This window comes from Cetorhinus maximus, chromosome 22 (assembly GCF_964194155.1).
Source record: "Cetorhinus maximus chromosome 22, sCetMax3.hap1.1, whole genome shotgun sequence".
Lineage (NCBI taxonomy): Eukaryota > Metazoa > Chordata > Chondrichthyes > Lamniformes > Cetorhinidae > Cetorhinus > Cetorhinus maximus.
The window spans coordinates 40,796,063-40,819,299 of record NC_135900.1 but is presented as its reverse complement, the minus strand read 5'-3'; the positions used below and the strand labels follow the sequence as shown (position 1 = coordinate 40,819,299).

Sequence of the window (23,237 nt, the reverse complement as noted above, 5' to 3'; positions counted from 1 at the left end):
ATGCTATAGCATTATCTCAATAGCCACTATAGTGAAACAATTCATGTTCTAATATTTCTTTGTGTGAAAAAAATTCTTCTAGTGTTCCCCCTTGTATAATTGTATGACAGTTTGTCAGCAAAAACACAAGCTGGCAATAAATCGGTGACCAATTATGGACCAGTTACGTTCTTACGGTGATGTATGCCAGAATTCTGACCCACTGTGGATGAAGGAATGGCAGTATATGTCTAAGTGAGGATGGCGATGTTCATACAAAAAAATCTGTTCTTGTCCTTCTCAGTGGTAGAGGTTACTAGACCAGGCAGCACTGTTGAAGTAAGCTGAAAGAGCAATATAGGGTGGAAACTTCCAGTCCCCCCACCCAACCATCACCTGTCATTAAACCTACCGTGAGGTGGTGGGGGGAGAACAATGCAGCGAGAGCTGAAAAATCAGTTTCCTGCCGGCGTAAAATGACAGCAGGAACTTGCATTCCTGCCCACCATGGTGGGTTACCATTCCCGCCAGATGCTGGCGTGAAACCAATTTTCATTCCATTAATGGGATGTAGACGAATGCCCAACCAGAAATTGCCTGCCCCCGCCCAATCGGCTGCGCCACCAGTGGCACATGCTGGTCCAGAACACATCTGTATACGTGTCAGCACTTACCTGAAGAAGGACTGGGGCAGCTTGTGGAGGTCTGGAGCATCTACAATGTGGATCTTCTGACTTCAGGATCTTCCAGGAGGTGGATCTTCTATCCTCAACATTGGGTAGGTTGCTGTCCTGGCTCCTTTTAAATATGGCACCCGGATTTTTTTTTATTCATTTATGGGATGTGGGCATCGCTGGCTAGACCAGCATTTATTGCCCATCCCTAGTTGCCATTGAGAAGGTGGTGGTGAGCTGCCTTCTTGAACCGCTGCAGTCCATGTGGCGTAGGTACCTCCACAGTGCTGTTAGGGAGGGAGTTCCAGGATTTTGACCCAGTGACAGTGAAGGAACGGCGATATTTTTCCAAGTCAGGATGGTGAGTGACTTGGAGGGGAACTTCCAAGTGGTGGAGTTCCCATGCATCTGCTGCCCTTGTCCTTCTAGATGGTAGCGGTTGTGGGTTTGGAAGGTGCTATCTAAGGATTCTTGGGGAGTTCGGCGGGACACATGCCATCCAGCCCGCCCCACCACCTTATACATCAGGAAACCCCCTGATTGCATAATTAACGAGGCCGGGGTCGCCAAATTCCCAGTGGCCTACAGGGCAGGAACTCTCCCTGTTCCCGCCCCCGCCACGGGACTTAGTCCTGGAAGGGAAAATTCCATCCATAGTCTTTTATATTGTCATTTGATCCAAACTTCTGTGGATGTAGAGACTGTTTAAAAATAGAGTGAATGAGGGTGAAATCGTTTTTCGTCAGTTGAGCAAAAGAGGCTCATAAGCAATTTGGTAGCCTATTTTACACTGCTGTCGATTCACTAGGAGATCACAAAGGCTTTGACATTGCTTTCCCAAAAGCGTATAAAGATCTTTCTACAAGATAGTGACACATTCAGGAACATTTTTCGGGCTGTTGCTGAGTTGAATACTCAGACTACTCATAGCCCATCAATGAAGAGAAGTTTAGCACAGTAGTAGTACTCTTACCTTTAAGCTAGAAAGTTGTGTTTTCAAGCTCCACTCCAGGCCACATAATCTAAACTATTTCAGTTCGGTAAAATTTCAGTTAAAGAAATTCCTCCGACAAAAAGTGCACACATATATGTTATGAAGTCATTACATGGCTTGTCACCAAAGCTAGAGGTTGATACTGAGGTATTGCGATGGTTAGTATGGTGTGGGCTCATGGACAATGGTGTGGGCAATAACATTATGGTGATTTAATTAAGGTTTGGCTGGGCCAGGGGCTGAACTTTGGGGAGGAAATAATGGAATCTCTAATCCAGTCTATTTCTGATATGTGAACACTTTTTTTTCCCAAAAAAGAAACAAAATGTACAATTACTTGATTGAGTTCAATGCCAATTGCTTCAGTGTTGACAGCTCAGCCTTTAAACCTCCTATTCCCATGAAAGCCTCATAGAAGTCATACGATAAACCACGAGCCCCAAAAACAGCTGGATCATCAGCACTAATGACCATGGGATGACCTTCTGCCATTAAGGCTGCAGCTGGGTGATTCTGTAGATTACTCACCAGCATAAGCACCTACAACAAAGAAACCAGCAGAAAACATTAGCATTACAGTAAATTAAGTCCTGATTAAAGGCAATCAGAAGGTGGTATTGTGTACTTTTGGATTGTTAACTATTGAATTACTGTTTGGAAGCACATTTTTCTTGCGAGGAAGAAACATCACCTGCATTAGATGGTACTATATTCAGATTTACACATTGTACACTTAGAAATATATGGACTACAGGGTTTAAATTCACAGTCTGCTTGGGTAACGCAATGAAAAATTAAGATGTAACATGGAATGTTACAAATGAGAATTTAAATTCAAATACTGAATGACTTGATTTTACTGCTAAAATAGCTTCTTCCCCTCACAGGACACAGCAAAAGCTAGTTGCATACAATCAGCAAGATTTCTACCTGCTGAGTGTTAAACATATGTGCACTATTTGCTATTACAGTAAAAAGCAAAGATCTTCGTCTTATATTTCTTTACATGTCTTTGCTTTTCTGCTGAGCTGTTTTGTATCTAACACAGTCCTTAGCTGAGATCATCTAATTCAGCACTGACTGGGGAATGAAACTGGCACCTTTTTGATGTGAGTGGCCCAGTACCACATGAAGCAGTATATTACCCCACTATGCCATTATGGAAGCTGCTCCTAATAATGAAATGAAACTTGATTTGGTTAAGAGAGCTGCATTTACATACCTATTTAAGTTCAACAAAAATTATAGCGTGGCATTTTTAGGGGTTTTTTTTTGCATTTCAGAAGTCAACTGTGTAAGCAGAGACTGGAGCTTTGCTTTAAAATCATTAGGTACCCAAGATTTTCCTTCAAGTGGAAAGGTGTTGTTGTAGGCTCAATTTGGCCTGTGCAACTGTTATAGCAGCACCTGGTTTGAGATTGGACACACTTCCAATGGCACATCAAACTTTTTGGAAAACTGCTTTGCCACAGGATGCTTGTTCATGCTGTAGCCATGGCCTATTCGACTTGTGTTCAGCAGTAAGGCATCCAGGACGTTTTCATCTATACTCGTACCTTCCCAGTCTGCAAGAGAAACCAGCAAGAATGAAAGATTTTATACAAAAATACATATGCTTCTTCATTTGGATACAGAGAGGTCACTGGATGAGGCAGTACGTAGATCATTCGCCTCTGAAAGGTCACAGGTTTGAGTGCCGAGGCCACTTGTCATTCAAAGCCGCCCATTTCTAGTGGGTGAGCATTACTGGATGAAATGCCATACGGAAAAGAGGCATTCCTATTGCCTGAAGGCCATACAATGGCTGGCTCAACTCCCAGGCAGTGAGAAGATCCATGATGGATGGTAACCTGCAAGGGCGAAAACTGAGTACAAACTATAATTCAATTTTAAAAATGGCTAAAAAATGATAAAACATTGGCCAGGATTTTTAGGTTGGCTGAGTTTCCCTTCCCGCCATCCCAGGGGTCGGCGGAGTGCACATCCCCACCCATACGGGCTGCTCCACAACCATTTCATGCTCGAATAAGCGTTAATTGGCTGGAAGCAGGACTTTCACCCCTCACTTGGGAGGAAGTCCCGCCTCAGAGAGCTGCCTGCCAATCTGATTGGCCAGCAGCTGCCTAGTCCCTGCAGCACCAGAAACTGCAACGCACAGGACTGGGACTGCAAGCAGGTCCCAGAGCCTAAGTTCCAGGGCTAGGTAGGTTTTCGGGGTCTCAGCGCAGGGAGGTGAGGCCCAGGAGGATGGGCAGAGGGGGTGTAGGAGTATTGGCGGAGAGGCTGGGGGCAGGAGAGGAGGAAGGGCCTGGCCCAATGTTAAAAGTAGGCTGCTGATGGAGGTGACCCCACCCTTGCCACCCGGTGTCTGAACTTGGTTAATTTTCAGGCTTCGCCCGCTGCCCCAGAATTTCTCCTGCCAGCCTGAAAATTGAGGCTGGGTGGAAAACGGCCCTCAAGTGGTCAATAGTTGACCACTTAAGGGTCTCAATAGGGGCGAGAGCAGGCTTGGGCCTTGCCCATCCCAGCATAAAATTGCGTAGAGGTCAGGGTGGGCAGGAGCCTGTCAAAAAGGCCATCCGAGAAATTTTAAGCCCACCCTCACACCTACAGACCTGCCAGCGGGAGAAGGTAAAATTCTGCCCATTAGCATATTATTTCTGTATGACATCTGTGCCATTGGGAGGCAATTCTTAACATGCATTTCTTTTATATTTTTTTAAAGAAATGTTCTTCTTGTGATCTTACCAGTTTCCCCCGCATGAAAGAAGTAAGGCAGCTTAATTCCCATTTTTGCTGGAATTAATAGCTCATTCTTAAAGTACCATAGTGGGTGCCCAGCATCTTCCTGGCCAACCTGTAAGAAGTTAATGAAAATTTTTTCCACATTTGTTTTAAAACACTTCAAGCAACGGCAAGGATACATATGTCTGTTAATGAAATACAAGTGGACAAGAGAGAAAGTGTCTAAAAAATTTAAATTTTGCTAATACTTCTATTAGAGAGCACTAAAATCATTCAAGTGTTGCTGCTATAAAATGCAGGCATAGGGATCCAATCCTCCTCTATTAGCTGATCTGGTAAATGAATCGGTCAATGCCAAAATGACCCAGTTTTCATCCCCAGTCTTCTCTGAGTTAGGAGCTGTTCTCAGCTAAAGCATCTCTCCAATTTAGTTTAGTACCACAATGCATGTTGCACTTATCCACTGCCACTGATTTTCTGATGTCAATGCCAATGCAACTTAACTCAGGCAGTTCATAAAACATGAAGCAGACTATTGCGTCCTCCAGCAGCTTTCAGAGACAGCACAAGTCCGACAGTGCAAACAAACTGGGACTTAAGGTACTTGATTTAACACTGACCATTTCAAATCCAACTAACAATTCGCACAATGTAAGGACTAATATCTTTGTGATGGGATGGGAGGGGGGAGGGGGGAGGGGAGGGTGCAGTTAGCTCAGTTGGCTAGATGGCTTGGGTGTGGATCAGATTAGCACCAACTGCACTGTTTGATATGCTTTCCAGTTGAGGTAGACTCAGGGTCTGCCAACTCACCCTACACATAGTAAAAATCACAGCACTTTGCCATGGTTAGATAAATAATCACCAAGGGCCTGCCTTCGGGCAGAGAACTAAGAAGAATCTTTATGATAACCTTGACATTGGGCAGAATCTTGCCCTTGTCTGGTGGGCTCGGTGGGGGTGATCAGGAAGCTGCCTGCCGCTCGCGATCGAGACCGGAAGGCGATTTAAGCAGGCGGCCCACCCAGCGTGAAGCGTGAGCGGCAGCGCTCAGCAGTTGGAGGGGGGAGGAGGGCGAGCGGGACCTTTGCGCATACACGCAAGTGCACACTTCATAATCTCCCTGAGGCACAGAGATGAAGAGTTATATATAAAAAAATAAAGAACTTACAAATGTAATAAAACATAAAGCTCTGTCACATGAGCAGGGGCAGGTTATAAATTAAGTTTTAACATTTTTATTTGCTTTAGGAAACCTCACCCCACCCATGGATGAGGTATCCTAAAAAATGCAAAGGCCACTTGGCCTTTTTGCCTGCCCGCTAACCGTAAGGTTGGACAAGCAGTGAAAATTGTAACTTAATTTAATGGCCTTAACAAGCTTTTCAATTGTCAGCGGGCGCCCTGCCGACTCCGGCACGTGCCCACCGACCGAAATATTACACGACTGTGCGTTGACATCGGGACGCTCGTCATTTTACGTTCAAGGGGGTCGGGCGCACGCCCTCCCACCCAAGCAAAAAATTTTGTCCATTGTCTTTTAGTCTGTGCTTCCCACCATCACCCTGTCACCCCCTGATTCACCAGACAAGTAGAAATAAAAACATTTTTTTTAAACAAGCAAACATTAAAATGTCCAATGTTACTCCTTTATAATAATTTGTGCATATCTAACTGGATTATAATGCTATTGATTGGATTTGGCAGAGGTAAATATTTTGAGGCAGTCTGTACTGAAAACAGATTATAATCTTTTTGTATCCATGAAAGTCATGTGGACATACAAATAGTGTAATCAGAACACATTGTACACTTATCTTATAGTGTTGTTAATGATAGCCCCACCTTCACTGACAGCACTCGAATGTAAATGAGGTATTATTGTTTCTAGAGGTGTTGACTTCCATCTAAAGAGGTTAGTTTCTCCAGCGACTCTGGAGGCAGCAGCACCGTCACAGCAAATGTAAGCACTGTTTCAAGAGGCAGAGACACCAGAGACTTGAGCATGCAATCTGGGAATCACAGCCCAGTGCAGAAATGAGGGAGTGCTGACTTTCAGATGAGACTGGAAACTGTGGCCCTGTTTGCCCTCTCAGGTAGATATAAAAGTTCCTATGGGACTATTTTGAAGGAGAGCAGGTGAGATCTCCCTGCTGTCTTAACTAATATTTATCCCTCAGTTAACATTACTAAAAAACAGATTACCTGGTCATTGCCTTATTATTGTTTGTGTGAATGTGGCTGCTGCATTTCTCTACATCACAGCAATGACTACATTCCAAAAATACTTCATTTGCTACAAGGCACTTTGGATGTCTCATGCAAGGCATGAAAAGCACTATACAAATGCATGTGTTATTTCGGAGGCCGGGGCAGAATTTGGTCCTCATCGGGCAGGCTCGGTGGGGGCAAGCGGAAATGGTCAGGAAGTCAACTGCCACCCGCGATCGGGGCCCGACCTGTGTGTTTTTGGGGGAGGGGGGGTGTGGAGGAGGGCGAGCGTGCAAGCTCACGGGTGCAATGAACATAAAGAATTTATAAAATTTTATAACGTGTCCCCCCATGTGACTCTGTCACATGAGCAGGGACATGTTAGAAATTAGTTTGAAAATTTTTTTTTAAATCACCGAACGAAACCTCATCTCACCCATTGATGAGGTTTCACAAAAAGTCCAAAGGTCGTTTGGCCTTTTCACCTGCCTGCCATTCGTAAGGAAACATGTAATTCAATGGGTACTTTAATGGCCTTAATAGCCCTGTTAATTGTCACGCACGCCCGCCCATTGAAATATCGCGCGAGTGCGCAATTACGTCGGGAGGCCCGGGTCATTTTACGTTTGTTCAGGTCGGGGGCGCGCCCTCCCAATGTGTGGAAAACTCTGGCCCAGCTTTTCTTCCTGAATGTTGGACTGTATGCTCGACCCACCTACTTGAGCAACAATATAGTTTTCAGTCAGCCATCCAGCAGGGAAGATCTGGCAGCCAAATCATAACCTTCAAACAATTGCACAGGCAAAAGCAAAATTTTCCACCTGTTGCATCAGTGCTGTGGAATTCACCACAAAGTATAAAAAGGAAGGACTACACAGCACCAGCAGCTCCCAGATATTCTACAGAGCAGCTTCTTCTGGAACATAACGCAAACATAGAATGGCTCAATATCATGATGCTGCTATACCAACTCCAAAAAGGCATGAAACTTTTAAATACTTACGTTCAGAGACTTGGGTGTACTCATACAAGAAACACAGGAAGTTAGCATGTAGGTACAGCAAACAATTAAGAAGGCAAATGGCATGTTGGCCTTTATTGCAAGGGCATTGGAGTATAAAATAAGAAAGTCTTGTTACAGTTCTACAGTGTTTTGGTAAGACCAGACTTCAAATACAGTATGAAGTTTTGGTCTCCATATTAAAGGAATGATATACTTGTACTGAAGGCAGTACAGCGAATGCTCACTATATTGGTCCCTGGGATGAGAAGGGTGTGCTATGATGAAAGGCTGAGTAAATTGGGTCTCTGGAGTTTAGAAGAATCAGAGGTGACCTCATTGAAACATTTAAAATTGTTACGATCGCAGACCAAACTCCCAGATTTTGTACATTCCCGGATGAGACCACCACATTTCGTTATGACCCAGTTAGGGTCCAGTAAAGAGAATAAATCCACAAGATTCCACAGTTTTAAACAGGCAGAAGAAATTTTACTGTACGTGAGTTAACAAAGCAAACAGTCAATACTATCTATCTTAGTCTCTAACATCCAGAATTAACAAGAGGCAAACATGAATTAACAGACAAACTGTGGTCAAACAAACTGCACATTAAACGGCAGACACATCCGAGACAGATTTTCTTAGCGGCCCACCTGGATGTCAGTCATCACAGTGAGTCACAAAAATTCTTTAAAGCTCTGTCTTTCTCACAAGATCCCCAGCCGACAGCAGCTCTACTCTACCTGAATTCCACGGGTACAATCTTAACCCCAAAAGGCACACAATTCCAGATTTCTCTCAACTTTACTTCCCGGTGCAGCCTTTTTGGTCTTTTCCAGCTGAGCTGATCTCCTACAGAGACTGCGTCCACCAGTACCCACCCCACCAGCTCCCTCAACAACTGTCTCTGGGCCTCCCTGAGCCCTAACTCTTAGCAGCACAGAGAACTCTTAGCAGCACAGAACTATCAGTGGCCCCCAAGGCTTCTCTGAGCACCATCCCGCTCAACAGAATAAAGCTAATGGCAGTATGTCAGCTGTATGGAGCTGACTTCCCCTCTCCGTCTGCTCCCAAGGGCTGCTGTTCATTCTCTCCTTTAAGGGGCAGGGTTAAGGGGCCAATCATTTAGGACCAAGATGAAGTGAAATTTCTTCACTCAAACGGTTTTGAATCTTTGGAATTCTCTATCCCAGAGGGTTGTGGATGCTCCATTGCAGAATATATATTTAAGGTTGAGATAAACAGATTTTTGGTCTTTCAGGGAATTAAGTGATATTAAGAGGGGGCTGAAAAGTGGAGTTGAAGCTAAAGATCAACCATGACCATGTTGAATGACGGAGCAGAATCGATGGGACATGTGGTCTTCTCCTGCGTTTCTTATGTTATGTTCTAATTGTACGCTGACAACATTTATGGAAGACCTAAATTGGCAGAGTATTCAAAATAAGAAATAAATAAGATAGGTTCATTTCTGCCATTTTAATGACATTTGTCATTATAAATTCATAAAATTAAAAGTTCATTAAAATCCATGGGTAGAGGAATATGATGCAGGAAAATGCAAGACATTTATTATGCATCATTAAATTTGATTTGCAACACATATTAATTTGTAAATCTGGACATTTAGAATAGATGACAAGTATCCTTAACCTAATTGGGGCCTAGCCTTACAACGATTAATAAAGAGAAAGAGAAGCTTCACAAAAGGTTAGTATGCAGGTACAGCAAGTAATTAGGAAAGTTAATAGAATGTTATCATTTATTGTGAGGGGAATTGATTACAAAAGTAGGGAGGTTATGCTTCAGATGTACAGGGCATTGGTAAAACCACATCTGGAGTACTGTGTACAGTACCTTATTTAAAGAAAGATGTAAGCAGTTCAGAAAAGGTTTACTGAACTAATACCAGGAATGGGCGTGTCTTATGAGGAAAGGCTGGACAGGTTAGGCTTGTATTACTGGAATGTAGAAAAGTGAGAGGCAACTTCATTGAAACATATAAGATCCTGAGGGGTCTTGACAGGGTGGATGTGGAGAGGATATTTCCTCTTGTGGGAGAATCTAGAACTAGGGGTCACTGTTTAAAAATAAGGGGTCGCTCATTTAAGGCAGAGATGAGGAGAAATTTTTTCTGAGGGTCGTGAGTCTTTGGAACTCTCTTCCTCAAAAGGCAGTGGAAGCAGAGTCACAATAGATGAAACAAATGAAGATCGTCATGTCTTTCTCAACTCATCAATTGGATCATTAAATGTTACCCGACAGTAAAGTAGAACATAAAGTCAACTGTCTTTTTTTAATTTATTTGTTCATGGGGTGTGGACGTCGCTGGCTAGGCTAGCATTTATTTCCATTCCTAACTGCCCTTGAGAAGGTGGTGGTGAGCTGCCTTCTTGAACCTCTGCAGTCCATTTGTCGTAGGTACACCCACAGTGCTGTTAGGGAGGGAGTTCCAGGATTTTGACCCAGCAACAGTGAAAGAACGGCGATATATTTCCAAGTCAGGATGGTGAGTGGCTTGGAGGGCGACTTGCAGGCGGTGGTGTTCCCATGTATCTGCTGCCCTTGTCTTTTTAGGTGGTTGACGCTGAGGGTTCAGAAGGTGCTGTCGCAGGAGCCTTGGTGAGTTGCTGCAGTGCATGTTGTAAATGGGACACACTGCTGCCACTGTGCATTGGTGGAGGAGGCGTTGAATTTTTAAGGTGGTGGATGGGGTGCCAATCAAGTGCACTGCTTTGTCCTGGATGGTGTTAAGCTTCTTAAGTGTTGTTGGAGCTGCACTCATCCAGGCAAGTGGAGAGTATTGCATCACACTCCTGACTTGTGCTTTACAGATTGTGGACAGGCTTTGTGGAGTCAGGAGGTGAGTTATTCGCCGCAGGATTCCTAGCCTCTGACCTGCTCTTGTAGCCACAGTATGTATATGGCTAGTCCAGTTCAGTTTCTGGTCAATGGTAACCCCCAGGATGTCGATAGTGGGAGATTCAGTGATGATAATGCCATTGAACGTCAAGGGGAGATGGTCAGATTCTCTCTTGTAGGGGATGGTCGTTTCCTGGCACTTGTTTGGCACAAATGTTACTTGCCATTTATCGACCCAAGCCCAAATGTTGAACAGGTCTTGCTGCATATGGACATGGATTGCTTCAGTATCTGAGGAGTCACGAATGGTGCTGAACATTGCACCAGCAGCGAACATCTCCACTTCTGACCTTATGATGGAAGGAAGGTCATTGGTGATGCAGCTGAAGATGGTTGGGCCAAGGACATTACCCTGAGGAACTCCTGCAGTGATGTCCTGGAGCTGAGATGACTGACCTCCAACAGCCACAACTGTCTTCTTTTGTGCTAGATATGACTCCAACCAGTGGAGAGTTATCCCCCTGCTTCTCATTGACTTCAGTTTTGCTGGGGCTCCTTGCAGCCATACTCAGTCAAATGCTGCCTAGATGTCAAGGGCAGTCACTCTCACCTTACCTCGAGTTCAACTATTTTGTCCATGTTTGGATCAAGGCTGCAATGAGTTTAGGAGCTGAGTGGCCCTGGCAGAACCTGCGCTGAGTGTCAGCGAGTGGGTTATTTGCTGAGTTAAGTGCTGCTTGATAGCACTGTTGACATCACTTTGCTGATGATGAAGAGTGGACTGATGGGACGATAATTGGCAGGTTGGATTTGTCCTGCTTTTTGTGTACAGGACATACCTGGGCAATTTTCCACATAGCCGGGTAGATGCCAGTATTGTAGCTGTACTGGAACAGCTTGGCTAGGGGCACGGCAAGTTCTGGAGCACAAGTCTTCAGTATTGACGATTGACTATTGCCAGAATATTGTCAAGGCCCATTTGCAGTATCCAGTGCCTTCAACGTTTCTTGATATCACACGAAGTGAATCAAATTGGCTGAAGACTGACATCTGTGATGCTGTGGAACCTCCCAAGGAGGCTGAGATGGACCATCCACATGGCACTTCTGGCTGAAGATGGTTGAAAATGCTTCACTCTTGTCTTTTGCACTGATGTGCTGGGCTCCCCCATCTTTCAGGATGGGGCAATTTGTGGAGTCTCCTCCTCCAGTTAGTGGTTTAATTGTCCACCACCATTCACAACTGGATGTGGCAGGACTGCAGAGCTTAGATCTGATCCATTGGTTGTGGGATCGCTTAGCTTTGTCTGTCTATCGCATGCTGCTTCCTCTGTTTGGCATGCAAGAGGTCCTGTGTTGTAGCTTCATCAGGTTGACACCTGATTTTGAGGTATGCCTGGTGTTATTTCTGGCATGCCCGCCTGCACTCTTCATTGAACCAGGGGTTATCCTCCTGCTTGATGGTAGTGGTAGAGTGAGGGATATGCCGGGCCATGAGGTTACACATTGTGGTTGAGTACAATTCTGCTGCTGATGGCCTACAGTGCCTCATGGATGCCCAGTTTTAAGTTGCTAGATTTGTTAGAAATCTATCCCATTTAGCATAGTGGCAGTGCCACACAACATGGAGGGTATCCTCAATGTGAAGACAGGACTTCGTCTCCACAAAGACTGTGCAGCAGTTACTCCTACCGATACTGTCATGAACAGATGCATCTGTGACAGATAGATTGGTAAGGATGAGATCAAATAGGTTTTTTCCCCTTATTGGCTCCTTCACCCCCAGCTGCAGACCTAGTCTAGCAGCTACGTCCTTCAGGACTTGGCCAGCTCAGTCAATAGTGGTGCTACCAAGCCACTGATGGTGATGAACACTGAAGTCTCCCACCAGAGTACATTCAATGCCCTTGCTACCCTCAGTGCTTTTTCCAATTGGTGTCCAACATGAATGGAGTACTGATTCATCAGCTGAAGGTGTTGCTGGGGGGGTGGCGCGGTGTGGTATGTAGTAATCAGAAGGGGGTTTCCTTGCCCATGTTTGACCTGGTGCCATGAAACTTCATGGGGTCCGGAGTCAATGCTGAGGACTCCCAGGGCTATTCCCTCCCAACTGTATACCACTGTGCCAACACTTCTGGTGGGTCTGCCCTGCCATTGGGATGATGATGGGAGTCTGGGACAGACTGTACGGTATGATTCCATGAATATGACTATGTCAGGTTGTTGCTGGACTCGTCTGTGGGACAGCCCTCCCAATTTTGGCATAAGCCCCCAGATGTTATTAAAGAGTTGACAGGGCCGGGTTTGCTGTAGCCATTTCTGGTGCCTAGGTCGATGCAGGGTGCTCCATCCGGTTTCATTCCTTTTAGATTTCGTAGCAGTTTGATACAACTGAGCGGCTTGTTATGCCATTTCAAAGGGCATTTAAGAGTCAACCATACTGCTGTGGACCTGGAGTCACGTGTAGGCCAGACCAGGTAAGGATGGCAGATAACCTTTCCTCAAGGACATTAGTGAACCAGATAGGTTTTTATGACATCAATGATAGCCTCCTGGTCACTATTACTGAAATTAGCTTAATATTCCAGATTTACAAATTGAAGTTAAATTCCACCAGCTGCCTTAGTCGGATTTGAACCCATATACCCTGAGCATTGGACTGGGCCTCTGGATTACTAGTTCAGTAACATTACCATTATGCCCTTCTATTTCCCCCCCTTTTCAACTTTCTTTTGTTTGGAGGAAGTAAAAATGAAAGAAGGTTAATTATCTTCCATATGGCGGACGGACTTGGCGGGAGCAGGTGGGGGCGAGCGCGGAGCTGATCACAGCCACCATTTTACGCCAGTAGCACTCAGCGCTTCCTGTATGGGCGGAGGGAAGAGGGAGAGTCGGGGCCAGCGCTGTTTCGCACACGTGCGCAAAAGAACACTTCAATCTCCCTGAGGCACAGAGCTGCCTCAGAGAGACTGAATCGATATTAAAATGATTAAATAAAAGGTGTGAAAATTTATTTAAACATGTCCCCTTGTGTGTCTGTGTCAGATGAGTTGGGACATGTTTTTATATTTATGAAATTTTATTTATTTAATAAAAGCTTTAGGAAACCTCATCCCACTTGTGGATGAGGTTTCCTAAAAAGCACGAAGGCCGCTTGGGCTTTTCACCTGCCCGCCAGCCTTAAGGCTGGACGGGCACCGTTCACAAGTGCTTCAATTAATTTCTTAATGGCCTTAATAGGCTGTTTACATTTCGGCAGATGTACAGCCGACTCTGGCGCGTGCCCACCAAACGAAATATCGCGATGGCGCGTAGTGGCATCGTGCATCACTTTAGGTGTTGGGCCCGCCCCTACACGGTGACTGAAAAATTCTACCCATAGTCGCACATTGCAAAATTATATGAATTTGCCATTGTTAGATACCTGTGTTTTGGTATCATATTCCGCTAATAATTCTCCATTCTCCTTGCCCAATTCCAACACTGAACTATATGACTAGGTAGTTTAAGGAATTTAATGAGATACTTGACTAGACATATGGTGAAAATTTGTATCACAGATCCACATTTTAAGAATTTGTCCCTTCCCCTCCTGAAGGAATTGACACTTTGCATTAAAAAAAGTGCACGAGGGAATTCAGTCCAAGTATATTAGCTGTTTGTATGGGAACGAGCTGATTATCGAATATGCGTCTATGTACAACAGTTTGCACTTTCATAGAGCTTTTAAAATTAAAAAAAAACCCAAGGTGCTTCACAGAGGTATAATCAAAATTTGGACACCAAGACAAAGCAAAAGATATTAAGAGGGGTGAGCAAAGAGGTGGGGTTGAAGGGGTTGGGGAGGGTTTAACAGAGGAGAGGGAAGTGGGGTCACAAAGGGGCATGGGGAGGGAATTCTAGAATTTGAGACCAAGGTAGCTGAAGGCACAATCATCCATGTTGCGATGAAGTGAGGGAATTACTAAAGTCAAAGAAATAGAGAGGCTGGGGAAATTGTAGGGCCAATTGAGTTTACAGAAAGGTGCAAACATGATTAGATACTTTCAAAATAAGTCTTAAGATATTTTCTTTCAATTTCTTCATATGTCTCAGTTCTAGTTCCTGGCTCTCCAAGATGCTAACATGTCAGTTACTTCCACTTGCTGACTCTGATCATCAATGCTACAGTTAGAGCAGCGAGCAGGACCTCACAAGGTCATAGGTACAAACTCTAGCGTCAAGAGTAAAATAGCTCAAAGAAAGTATTTTTAAAATTTGCAAACTGACTTCATGTGCTCTAATCCCTTCATGGAGTTGCACCTCCAGACACTTAAAACCCACAACATCCCCCACTCCTGAAAGGTGCACCCCTCAGCTCCATCAACACCGGTCATTCTGCAGGCAAGCACACTTCTGCTGAATTTATCACAAAATCCTTCCTTCTCTGCCTTGCTTCAAAAGTCTCCCAAGAACCCTTCCCTTGGGCTAGGCATCTATCCTCTTCCTATTCCTTTTCACATTCCCCATTCAGTTTTCCTAACCCTCTCAATCATTCTGAGGTGTACTATGGAAGTACAAGATGTTTTAAAAAAAGCTATTTGATTGGCATGTTTTAAAAACACTGCTATTATGTGTTGCTTAATAATAGGATGTATAATAAGAAGCAAACTTCAACAGTTAACTATTCCCAAACATCTGCCTGTCATTTAAATACTGATTAACCCTGACATTATATTTTCCCATACTATGCACATACATGCTTAAAAATAGAAGGACTGTATGGGAAATAAACAATTCCAAGTTCCAATAAATAAATACAGGAAAGTTTTGTTATTTAAGCATAAAAGGCTTCTGGATCAGAACATTTGAAATAACAAGGGAACACACCATATCAAATCCTGCCACAATCTCTGGGAATTTCTTGTAAAGCTCCATGGCCTCATTTATCATAGTTTTCATTTCTGAGTTGTTCAATTTCCTAAGAAGAAATACACAAGAAATGTCAGTGGCAGATGCAAACAGGGCAAAATAAACTGTAGTTCCATAAAAGACATAAGCAGAAATCAACAGAGTGCAATCATGACTATTACCAGAACAAAGGTTCTTAGGTATAACACTAAATAATATCACTTGCTCCTCTCCATGACTGTATTAACATTTCATTACTTTTCTGTTCTGTCCTGTGCTCCAATAGTTTTGAGTTAGCTTCCCCTATTGCATTAAGTCACCCCAATGACAAACGTGGCTCCCTGCAAGAAGCTGCTGGCTCTCAAACTGCAGGTTTTGTGAAAGACTAATACAAACATTGGATTTAAAAAAACATTGGCAGCCTGAAGATCTACTTCTTAACTGGGTCTTTCAGCCTGCTGCAGGTTCTTCTGGGCCCAGTAAACACACTAGTCAGGCAGAGAGTTATGCTTGATAGTAGTGACGATGCTACATCATCATTGGTCATTTGTGCATTGGATAAAGTGTCACAGCCGGCACATGCAAAATAACAAGCACCACAAAGTAGCCAAGTTACAAGAAGACTAGCTGCACTACCTACTAATAAATCTGGTAGAAGGATGCAGTCCTTCAATTTTCTCTTAAAATGTACAGTGGTTCTGCCTGAGTGCCTGAGGCAGCACTCCTGCATCGGTCCTAAGACCAGGTTGCTGTATAAAAGCAGTGGATGGCTAGTTAATCATGTCAAGTCAAGCATGTTAAATTTAATGCTGAAAAATATATAAAATGACATTGGGTTGACCTACTTTCCAACTTCTTGTCCTCACTCAATACCCACATATGTGCACTTTCCCTCAAACCTTGGGAAATTGGGGCTACAGCTTAAACATTGTGGCACAGACTGTAATGAGCATAGGGTAGTGCCTGGTTGCAAGAGTGTGTGCTGGTCCGCCATGAGTGAGGATGGTCTTAAGGCCAATAACCAGCATGTTAACCCAAAATCGCTTCTCGGCCTTTTGGCTAAGATCAATTGTAGACGTGAAGCGATGGCTAGAACCAGTCGAGCCCCATACCATGGGGTACCTAACACCGTTTGGGTGATGGTGAAGGACAGCAAAGGAGGAGCACCCATGGATCGGGCCTTCTTCATCAAGCGGATCCTGTTGAAGGCGTGTGGATTTGAAGCGGAGGAGATCTACTCCCTGCAAGACTTCCCCAGCGCTGGATGTTTCGACGTGTCTTTCAAGCGTGTGGCAGCTTGCGTCAAGGTCCTGAAGGTGTTCGAGGAGAAGAGAGACCAGCCGGAGATGAAGATCCTGATGGTGGAGCCGCTCTTTGCTCTGCCGTTGCAACGGGACCGTGTGGTGACTGTGCACCTCTAAAACCCCTAAGTCCCTGCCGCCGACATGTTCACCTTCCTCGCCAGGTACGTCGACAAGGTTAGGAGCTGCACCAAGGTTAGAGACGCCTTCGGGATTTGGACCTGCAAACGCCAGGTTAAGGTCACGCTCAAGACCGATGGTAAGGGAGCCATCTTCCACCCTCCTTTCAGCTTCGCTATCGGGGGAAGCCGTGGCTACCTTGTCTACGCTGGGCAGCCCAAACTTTGTCGCTCATGCAGCAAGTCTGGTCATGTGGCAGCCAACTGCAGCGCCACCCTCTGCAAGAACTGCAAACAGGAAGGGCACCAGACAAAGGACTGCAAACAGACAAAGTGCTGCAACCTGTGTGGCGAGGCAGGTCACCTCTACAGGACCTGCCCCAAACGCTGCCTCACTTATGCACAGGCAGCCAAAGCTAACGAGGGGGAAGCAGAAGAAATGCTTTGTGTCACTACAACCAAGGACACTTACAACACTCCAACCACCAAGGCCCCCAGTGAGAACAACGGGACAAAGGAGGACACAGAGAGAGACAAGGTGGAGGAAAAGATTGAGGCAGCAGACAGCCAATCAACAGCACAGCCCCCTGAACCTCCCACTCCTCAGGAGAGCGAATCAATGAAGGAAGAGGAAGCAGCGGAAAATCAGCAGGGGGAGTGGCAGCTGGTGAAGAGAGCCAAAAGGAAGAAGGGGCTAAGAAGGGACCAAGCCACTTCCCAGACAAGTGGCAAGAGGCGTCTCCCATTCGACACGGATGACAAGGGCAGCTGCTCTTTGGATGAAGAAGTGCAAGGGCGGCACCTACAGAAGAAGCAGCAAAGCTCTAGGGAGTTGGAGGACGAGACACCCGAGCTCCAGAACATTGGAGATAATGAGGAGACCAGTGCACCCCAACTTTACCCAGAACCCGAAGAGGCCAGCGCACCATAGCCCCAGGAATCTGGGAGCAGTGAGGCACTCAGCGCACCCCAGCTCTGGGAAGCCGGGAGCAGCAATGCCCCAGAGGGGGAGAGGATTGGAGAAGCTTCTCCAACAGAGGACATTTCAAATCCCGTTCTCTGCACGAGCCCCCAGATGCCACCTGAGCAGAACATTGCCAATAGGGAGGTTCAGGACAGTTTCCTCAGCCTATCCAAAGTGAGGCAATTTGTGAACACTATGGGTATGCAGGAGCAGACCAAAGGTCTGGGACTCTGAGAAGTAACAGGGTTGGTAATAGACTAAATGCTTTAAAATGGGTGTGAAGATTGTATCCATAAATGTGCATAGCATTAAATCTACTACGCGATGTGTTGCGACCTTGGACTACCTTGCCAAGGTCAAAGCTGACCTGTTACTTCTGCAGGAGTGTGCGATACCGCACCTCAGCTCCTACAGGCAATGGTCACCATGGACCATCGATCTGGTCGGGAAGAAACAACTCTTGTTCCTCCGGCCTGAGTATTCTGCTGCGGGGAGGCAACTTCACCGTCTCCGAGGTTAAGGAGGTGCCTCCTCGTAGCAGACGTTAATGTACAAGAATGCTCCACTCCGGTTAATTAACGTGTACGCCCTGGCACAAAAGGCCGAGCGGCTGGCGGTTTTTCAGCAGCTCCCACTGCTGCTGGCGACCTCCAGGCCGGTCATCTGGGCGGTGACTTCAACTGCATCATCGATGCAGCTGGATGATCCGGCAGGGCCTAGAGCAGATTGGACGCTACGTCCAGATCCCTGATGGAAACAATTAAGGATGCCAAGCTGCGCGACGTCTTCAGCAACCCTGCAGATGGAGCGCAGCGTAGATACACCTGGTCGCGGCCAGACGGGTCCATCCGTTCCAGGATAGACTTCCTGTTTGTGTCCCGTGCGTTCGCAGTCAGATCCACCGACGTCAAGCCGGTGTTCTTCTCTGACCACTGCCTCCTACTGGCTGACTGTCACTTAGAGGAAGACCTGAGGGCGGGCAGGGGGGCATGGAAGCTACATGTGCAACTGCTGACCCCAGAGAACATTGAGGAGCTCAAGAGGGATTACAAAGGTTGGAGAACCGTGAAACCCCTCTTTGAGTCCCGGACACACTGGTGGGAAGCGATCAAGGGAAACATCAAGAGGTTTTTCATCCTCAAAGGCACCCAGAAAGCTAGAAAGGAACAGAGGGAAATGTCCCGACTCCAGAAAAACATCCAGAATCCGCTCCGGCTGCAGTCGATGGGGGTCGATGTCAAGGAGGAACTCCAAGAGATGAAGAGCCAGCAAGCCTCGCTCTTTGCCTCAGAGGCCTCCAAGATCATCTTCCGTTCCAGAGTCCGCTCCGTGGAGCAGGATGAGACGTGCTTACGTTTCTTCTTCCAAAAGGTACACAGAGAGAGCTCTGTGATCAGCAGCCTGAAGGAAGAAGACGGCTCATAAAGTCATCACGGTCCGACATTTTGAGGATCAGCAAATCCTTTTATGCCGGATTGTATGACGTGAAGCCCACAGACAGCACGGCCTCCCAGTCCTTCCTGTCCTCTATCACGGAGGTCTTAGACGACAGTACATGGGAGAGCCTGGACAAACCGCTAACTCCTGACGAACTGACTAAGGCCCTTGAGTCCTTCGAGAACAGTAAAACTCCCGGAAGCGACGGCTTGCCGGCGGAGTTGTATTCGGCTCTGTGGGACTGGATCGGCCCAGACATGCTAGAAGTGTACGAGAGTATGCTCCTGGCCGGCAGTATGTCAGAATCCATGAGGAAAGGCATCATCACTCTCATCTACAAGCACAAGGGGGAAAGGGAGGAAATTAGAAATTGGCGACCCATTTCACTGTTGAATGTGGAGTATAAGATTCTGTCCAAGGTCATCGCCAATCGGGTCAAGTCCGCTCTGGAATTGGTGATCCACCCTGACCAGACCTGCGCTGTGCCGGGCAGGAAGATCTCTGATAGCCTCGCGCTGCTCAGGGATACGATTGCCTATGTGCAGGACAGGGGTGTGGACACCTGCCTCATCAGCCTGGATCAGGAGAAGGCCTTTGACAGAATATCACACACCTACATGGTGGGTGTGCTCTCCAAAATGGGGTTTGGGGAAGGAATTCGCAATTGGATCCAACTGCTCTATACTAACATCAGTAGCGCAGTCTCAATCAATGGGTGGGAATCAGAAAGCTTTCCGATTAAATCTGCAGTCAGGCAGGGCTGCCCTCTCTCTCCTGTCCTTTTCGTGTGTTGCATAGAACCCTTTGCTGAGTCCATCAGGAAGGATCCAGGCATAAGAGGAGTGACGATCCCAGGCAGTGGAGGCACTCAGGTCAAAGCCTCCCTGTACATGGACGATGTTGCCATCTTCTGCTCGGATCTGCTGTCGGTGCGCAGGCTGATCCACATCTGCGACCAGTTCGAACTGACCTCGGGAATCAAGGTTAATCGTGGGAAGAGCGAGGCCAAGTTCTTTGGGAACTGGGCTGACCGATCCTTTGTCCCCTTCACCGTCAGGGCTGATGGCCTGAAGGTGCTGGGGATATGGTTTGGAGGGACCAGGGCATGCGTTAGAAACTGGAAGGAGCGAGTGTCTATGGCGCAAAGAAAACTGGGCATGTGGGAGCGACGCTCCCTCTCCATTGCGGGTAAGAACCTGGTTATCAGGTGTGAGGCACTCTTGCTATTGCTGTACAGGTTGCAGGTCTGGCCCATTCCAGACTCCTGCACGATGGCGATCACTCGAGCCATATTCTGCTTTATCTGGAGATCGAAAATGGATCGTGTCCGCAGGGACGCGATGTACAAGCCTCTAGATAAAGGGGGAAAAAACGTGCCCAACATTGCCCTCATACTGATGGCCACCTTTGTGTGTGGCTGCATCAAGCTGTGCGTAGACTCTCAGTATGAAAACATCAAGTGTCACTATGTGCTGAGGTTCTACCTGTCCCCGGTGTTGCGAAGGATGGGTCTGGCCATGCTGCCGTGGAACGCTCCAAGTAGTTGGACCGTGCCGTACCACCTGTCCCTCGTGGAAAAATTTATGCAGAGAAACACCTTTGACCACAAGTCCATCAGGCAGTGGTCGGCACGTAACGTCTTAGAGGCCCTGCGGGAAAAGGAGAGGGTGGATCCTGTGGGATGGTTCCCCGAGCAGACTGTCAAAGTCATTTCGCAGAATGCCTCATCGCCAGAACTTTCCAACAAGCACCAAGATGTAGCTTGGCTGGTGGTGAGAAAGGCCCTCCCCGTCAGATCCTTCCAACACGCCAGGAGTCTCACCCCCTCGGCACGTTGCCCTCGAGGTGGCTGTGGTGGGGAAGAGACCGTTGTTCACCTCCTTGTGGATTGTGCCTTTGCAAAGAAGGTCTGGAGAGAGATGCAGTGGTTTCTGTCGAGGTTCATCCCGAGCAGTTTTGTGACACAGGACTCTGTGCTCTACGGGCTGTTCCCAGGGACACACACCGAGACAAACATCAACTGCAGCTGGAGGATCATCAACTCGGTGAAAGACGCTCTTTGGTCTGCCTGAAACTTGTTGGTCTTCCAGCGCAAAGAGTTGTCCCCGACCGAGTGTTGCAGACTGGCACATTCCAAAGTCCAGGACTACGTGCTGAGGGACGCACTAAAGCTTGGGGCAGCTGCCGCAAAGGCGCAATGGGGAAAGGTCGCTGTCTAAGACCTTTCTGCCACAGTGCACCAAGGGGCTGGGAACTGTTGAGAGCCCCTCGGGCTGTACAGCTCAGAATGAATGTATACAGTGAATACTAAGTGTGTTATAATTGTATTGAAGCTCCTCAGAGTGCAACATAATGTATGTTGATAACTCCAATACCTTTGTCTGATTGTCTGCATTGACCAGATTGAAATGATTGTAATATTCATTGATTGTATTGATGCACCTTCTGATACATGCTGTAAAAGTTGAATCTGATTGTACTTATGTGATGGTGGTTTTGAAATGGTTTGGAATGTTCTTCCAGATATTTTATGAATAAAGTATATATTTTTTTTAAAAAATGAAAATATGACAGCAAAGATGGCTGCATCTTAATGAGGGCTGTTCCTATCTGGGTTCTTGGACATTTCCTGTTCCATTCTCACTCAGTATCTCTAAAGGATGATACATCATTCAAAGTTCATAGCTGGCTACTCATGTGGACACTAACTTGCCCACTATCAGCAGTGGGAACTGCATTTTCACCAGTGCAGTGACTGCAAAGAGGAAATGTAATAAGTGTTTAAAATTCTAGAGAATTTGACAGAATAAATAAAGACTATTTCCTGTGGTTGTGGTGTCAGTGATAAGGGAACATCAATAAAAAATTACAATCCAAAGAGTGAGGCGTGAGGTTAAGAGAAACTTCTATACACAGAGGTCTGTGGAAGGAATGCTTTGTCACAGAGTGCCCAAGGCAGAACCAGTGCACATTTTAAGGGAAAATTGAATAGCGTATTTGAACCAGAAGATGATTCAGGGCTATAGAAAGAGGAGAGGGCATTGGGATTAGTTTTGAATTGCTCTATTAAAGAGTTGACACAAGCATGGTCTCCTAACTATTCTGTAAGCTTCTATGGTACAAGGTGAAGTTTGAGAATGACAACATAAAATCTTCCACACAGATTTAGGAAACACTTGAACATGGCATTGAGTGTGGGAAGTTGGGCAGCAGGGGCACACACAAACAATCTCAGAACAACTCATTCATTTACACTCTAACCCAGTGAATGGTGAATCTCCTAAGAAAACCTAGAGAATATGTCTACATGAAATAAACAATACCGAACAATGACAATACAGAATCTCAGTCATACTGTCTCTGTCCAATTTAAACACCATAATTCAGATTTTTTATATACTGATACACAAAACAGCATCCATCACAGATCTAGGTAGCTGAGTCTACAGGATCCTAATGTCCAAAACAGCAGATGTGTGTTATGGTATTTACTGAAGTTACAAGTTTCATTGTCACTTCCTCATAATATTATAAAAGGCTGAATAGTTAAGTACAAATCATTACAAACCAAAGCAGTACTTTACCAACAAAGGCATTTGTTACATATTAAAAAAAAACCTTGGGTGTCTCAGTTTGCCAATCTGTTAGTTGTCTCACTGATTTACATGGCCAAAGGTTCATTCAAAAGACCAGACACTATTAGCATATTCAACTCTACAAAGCGTCTTTATACTGGTGTCTTCCATTACTCTCTAAACATTTGTGATGAGATGTGACTCATATAATTACTTCAGCTGCAACAATTGCAATTATGTTACAGTAATAAGGAGAAATAAAACTGGCAGTACAATCCCTTTATTTTAATAAGGTGTAACTGTGATCTCATGTGTCAGTTGCCCAAATCCAGAATCATTATAAAATTGGATAGGATTTCCTATTAAACTGCAATGTCACAAGCCCTGTGGTGCAACCCAGTTCCCACTTTACAGTTTTCACTTCAAGGACATTGTTAACCAATTGCCTCATCAAACACTACAGCTCATGCCACATGTTTAAAAA

General features: G+C 45.7%; 1 protein-coding gene across 1 annotated transcript in view; it reads right to left on the bottom strand.

Moving 5' to 3' along the window:
* The window catches only part of ada2a (adenosine deaminase 2a), a 74,688-nt gene that overhangs the window by 2,142 nt on the left and 49,309 nt on the right, over nt 1–23,237 (bottom strand). The window contains exons 5-8 of the mRNA XM_078568159.1: nt 15,337–15,427; nt 4,396–4,504; nt 3,055–3,212; nt 1,985–2,187 (exon numbers count right to left, since the gene is read on the bottom strand). Of these exons, the coding sequence (XP_078424285.1) occupies nt 1,985–2,187; nt 3,055–3,212; nt 4,396–4,504; nt 15,337–15,427 (561 nt within the window). The remainder of the gene's footprint in view (nt 1–1,984; nt 2,188–3,054; nt 3,213–4,395; nt 4,505–15,336; nt 15,428–23,237) is intronic.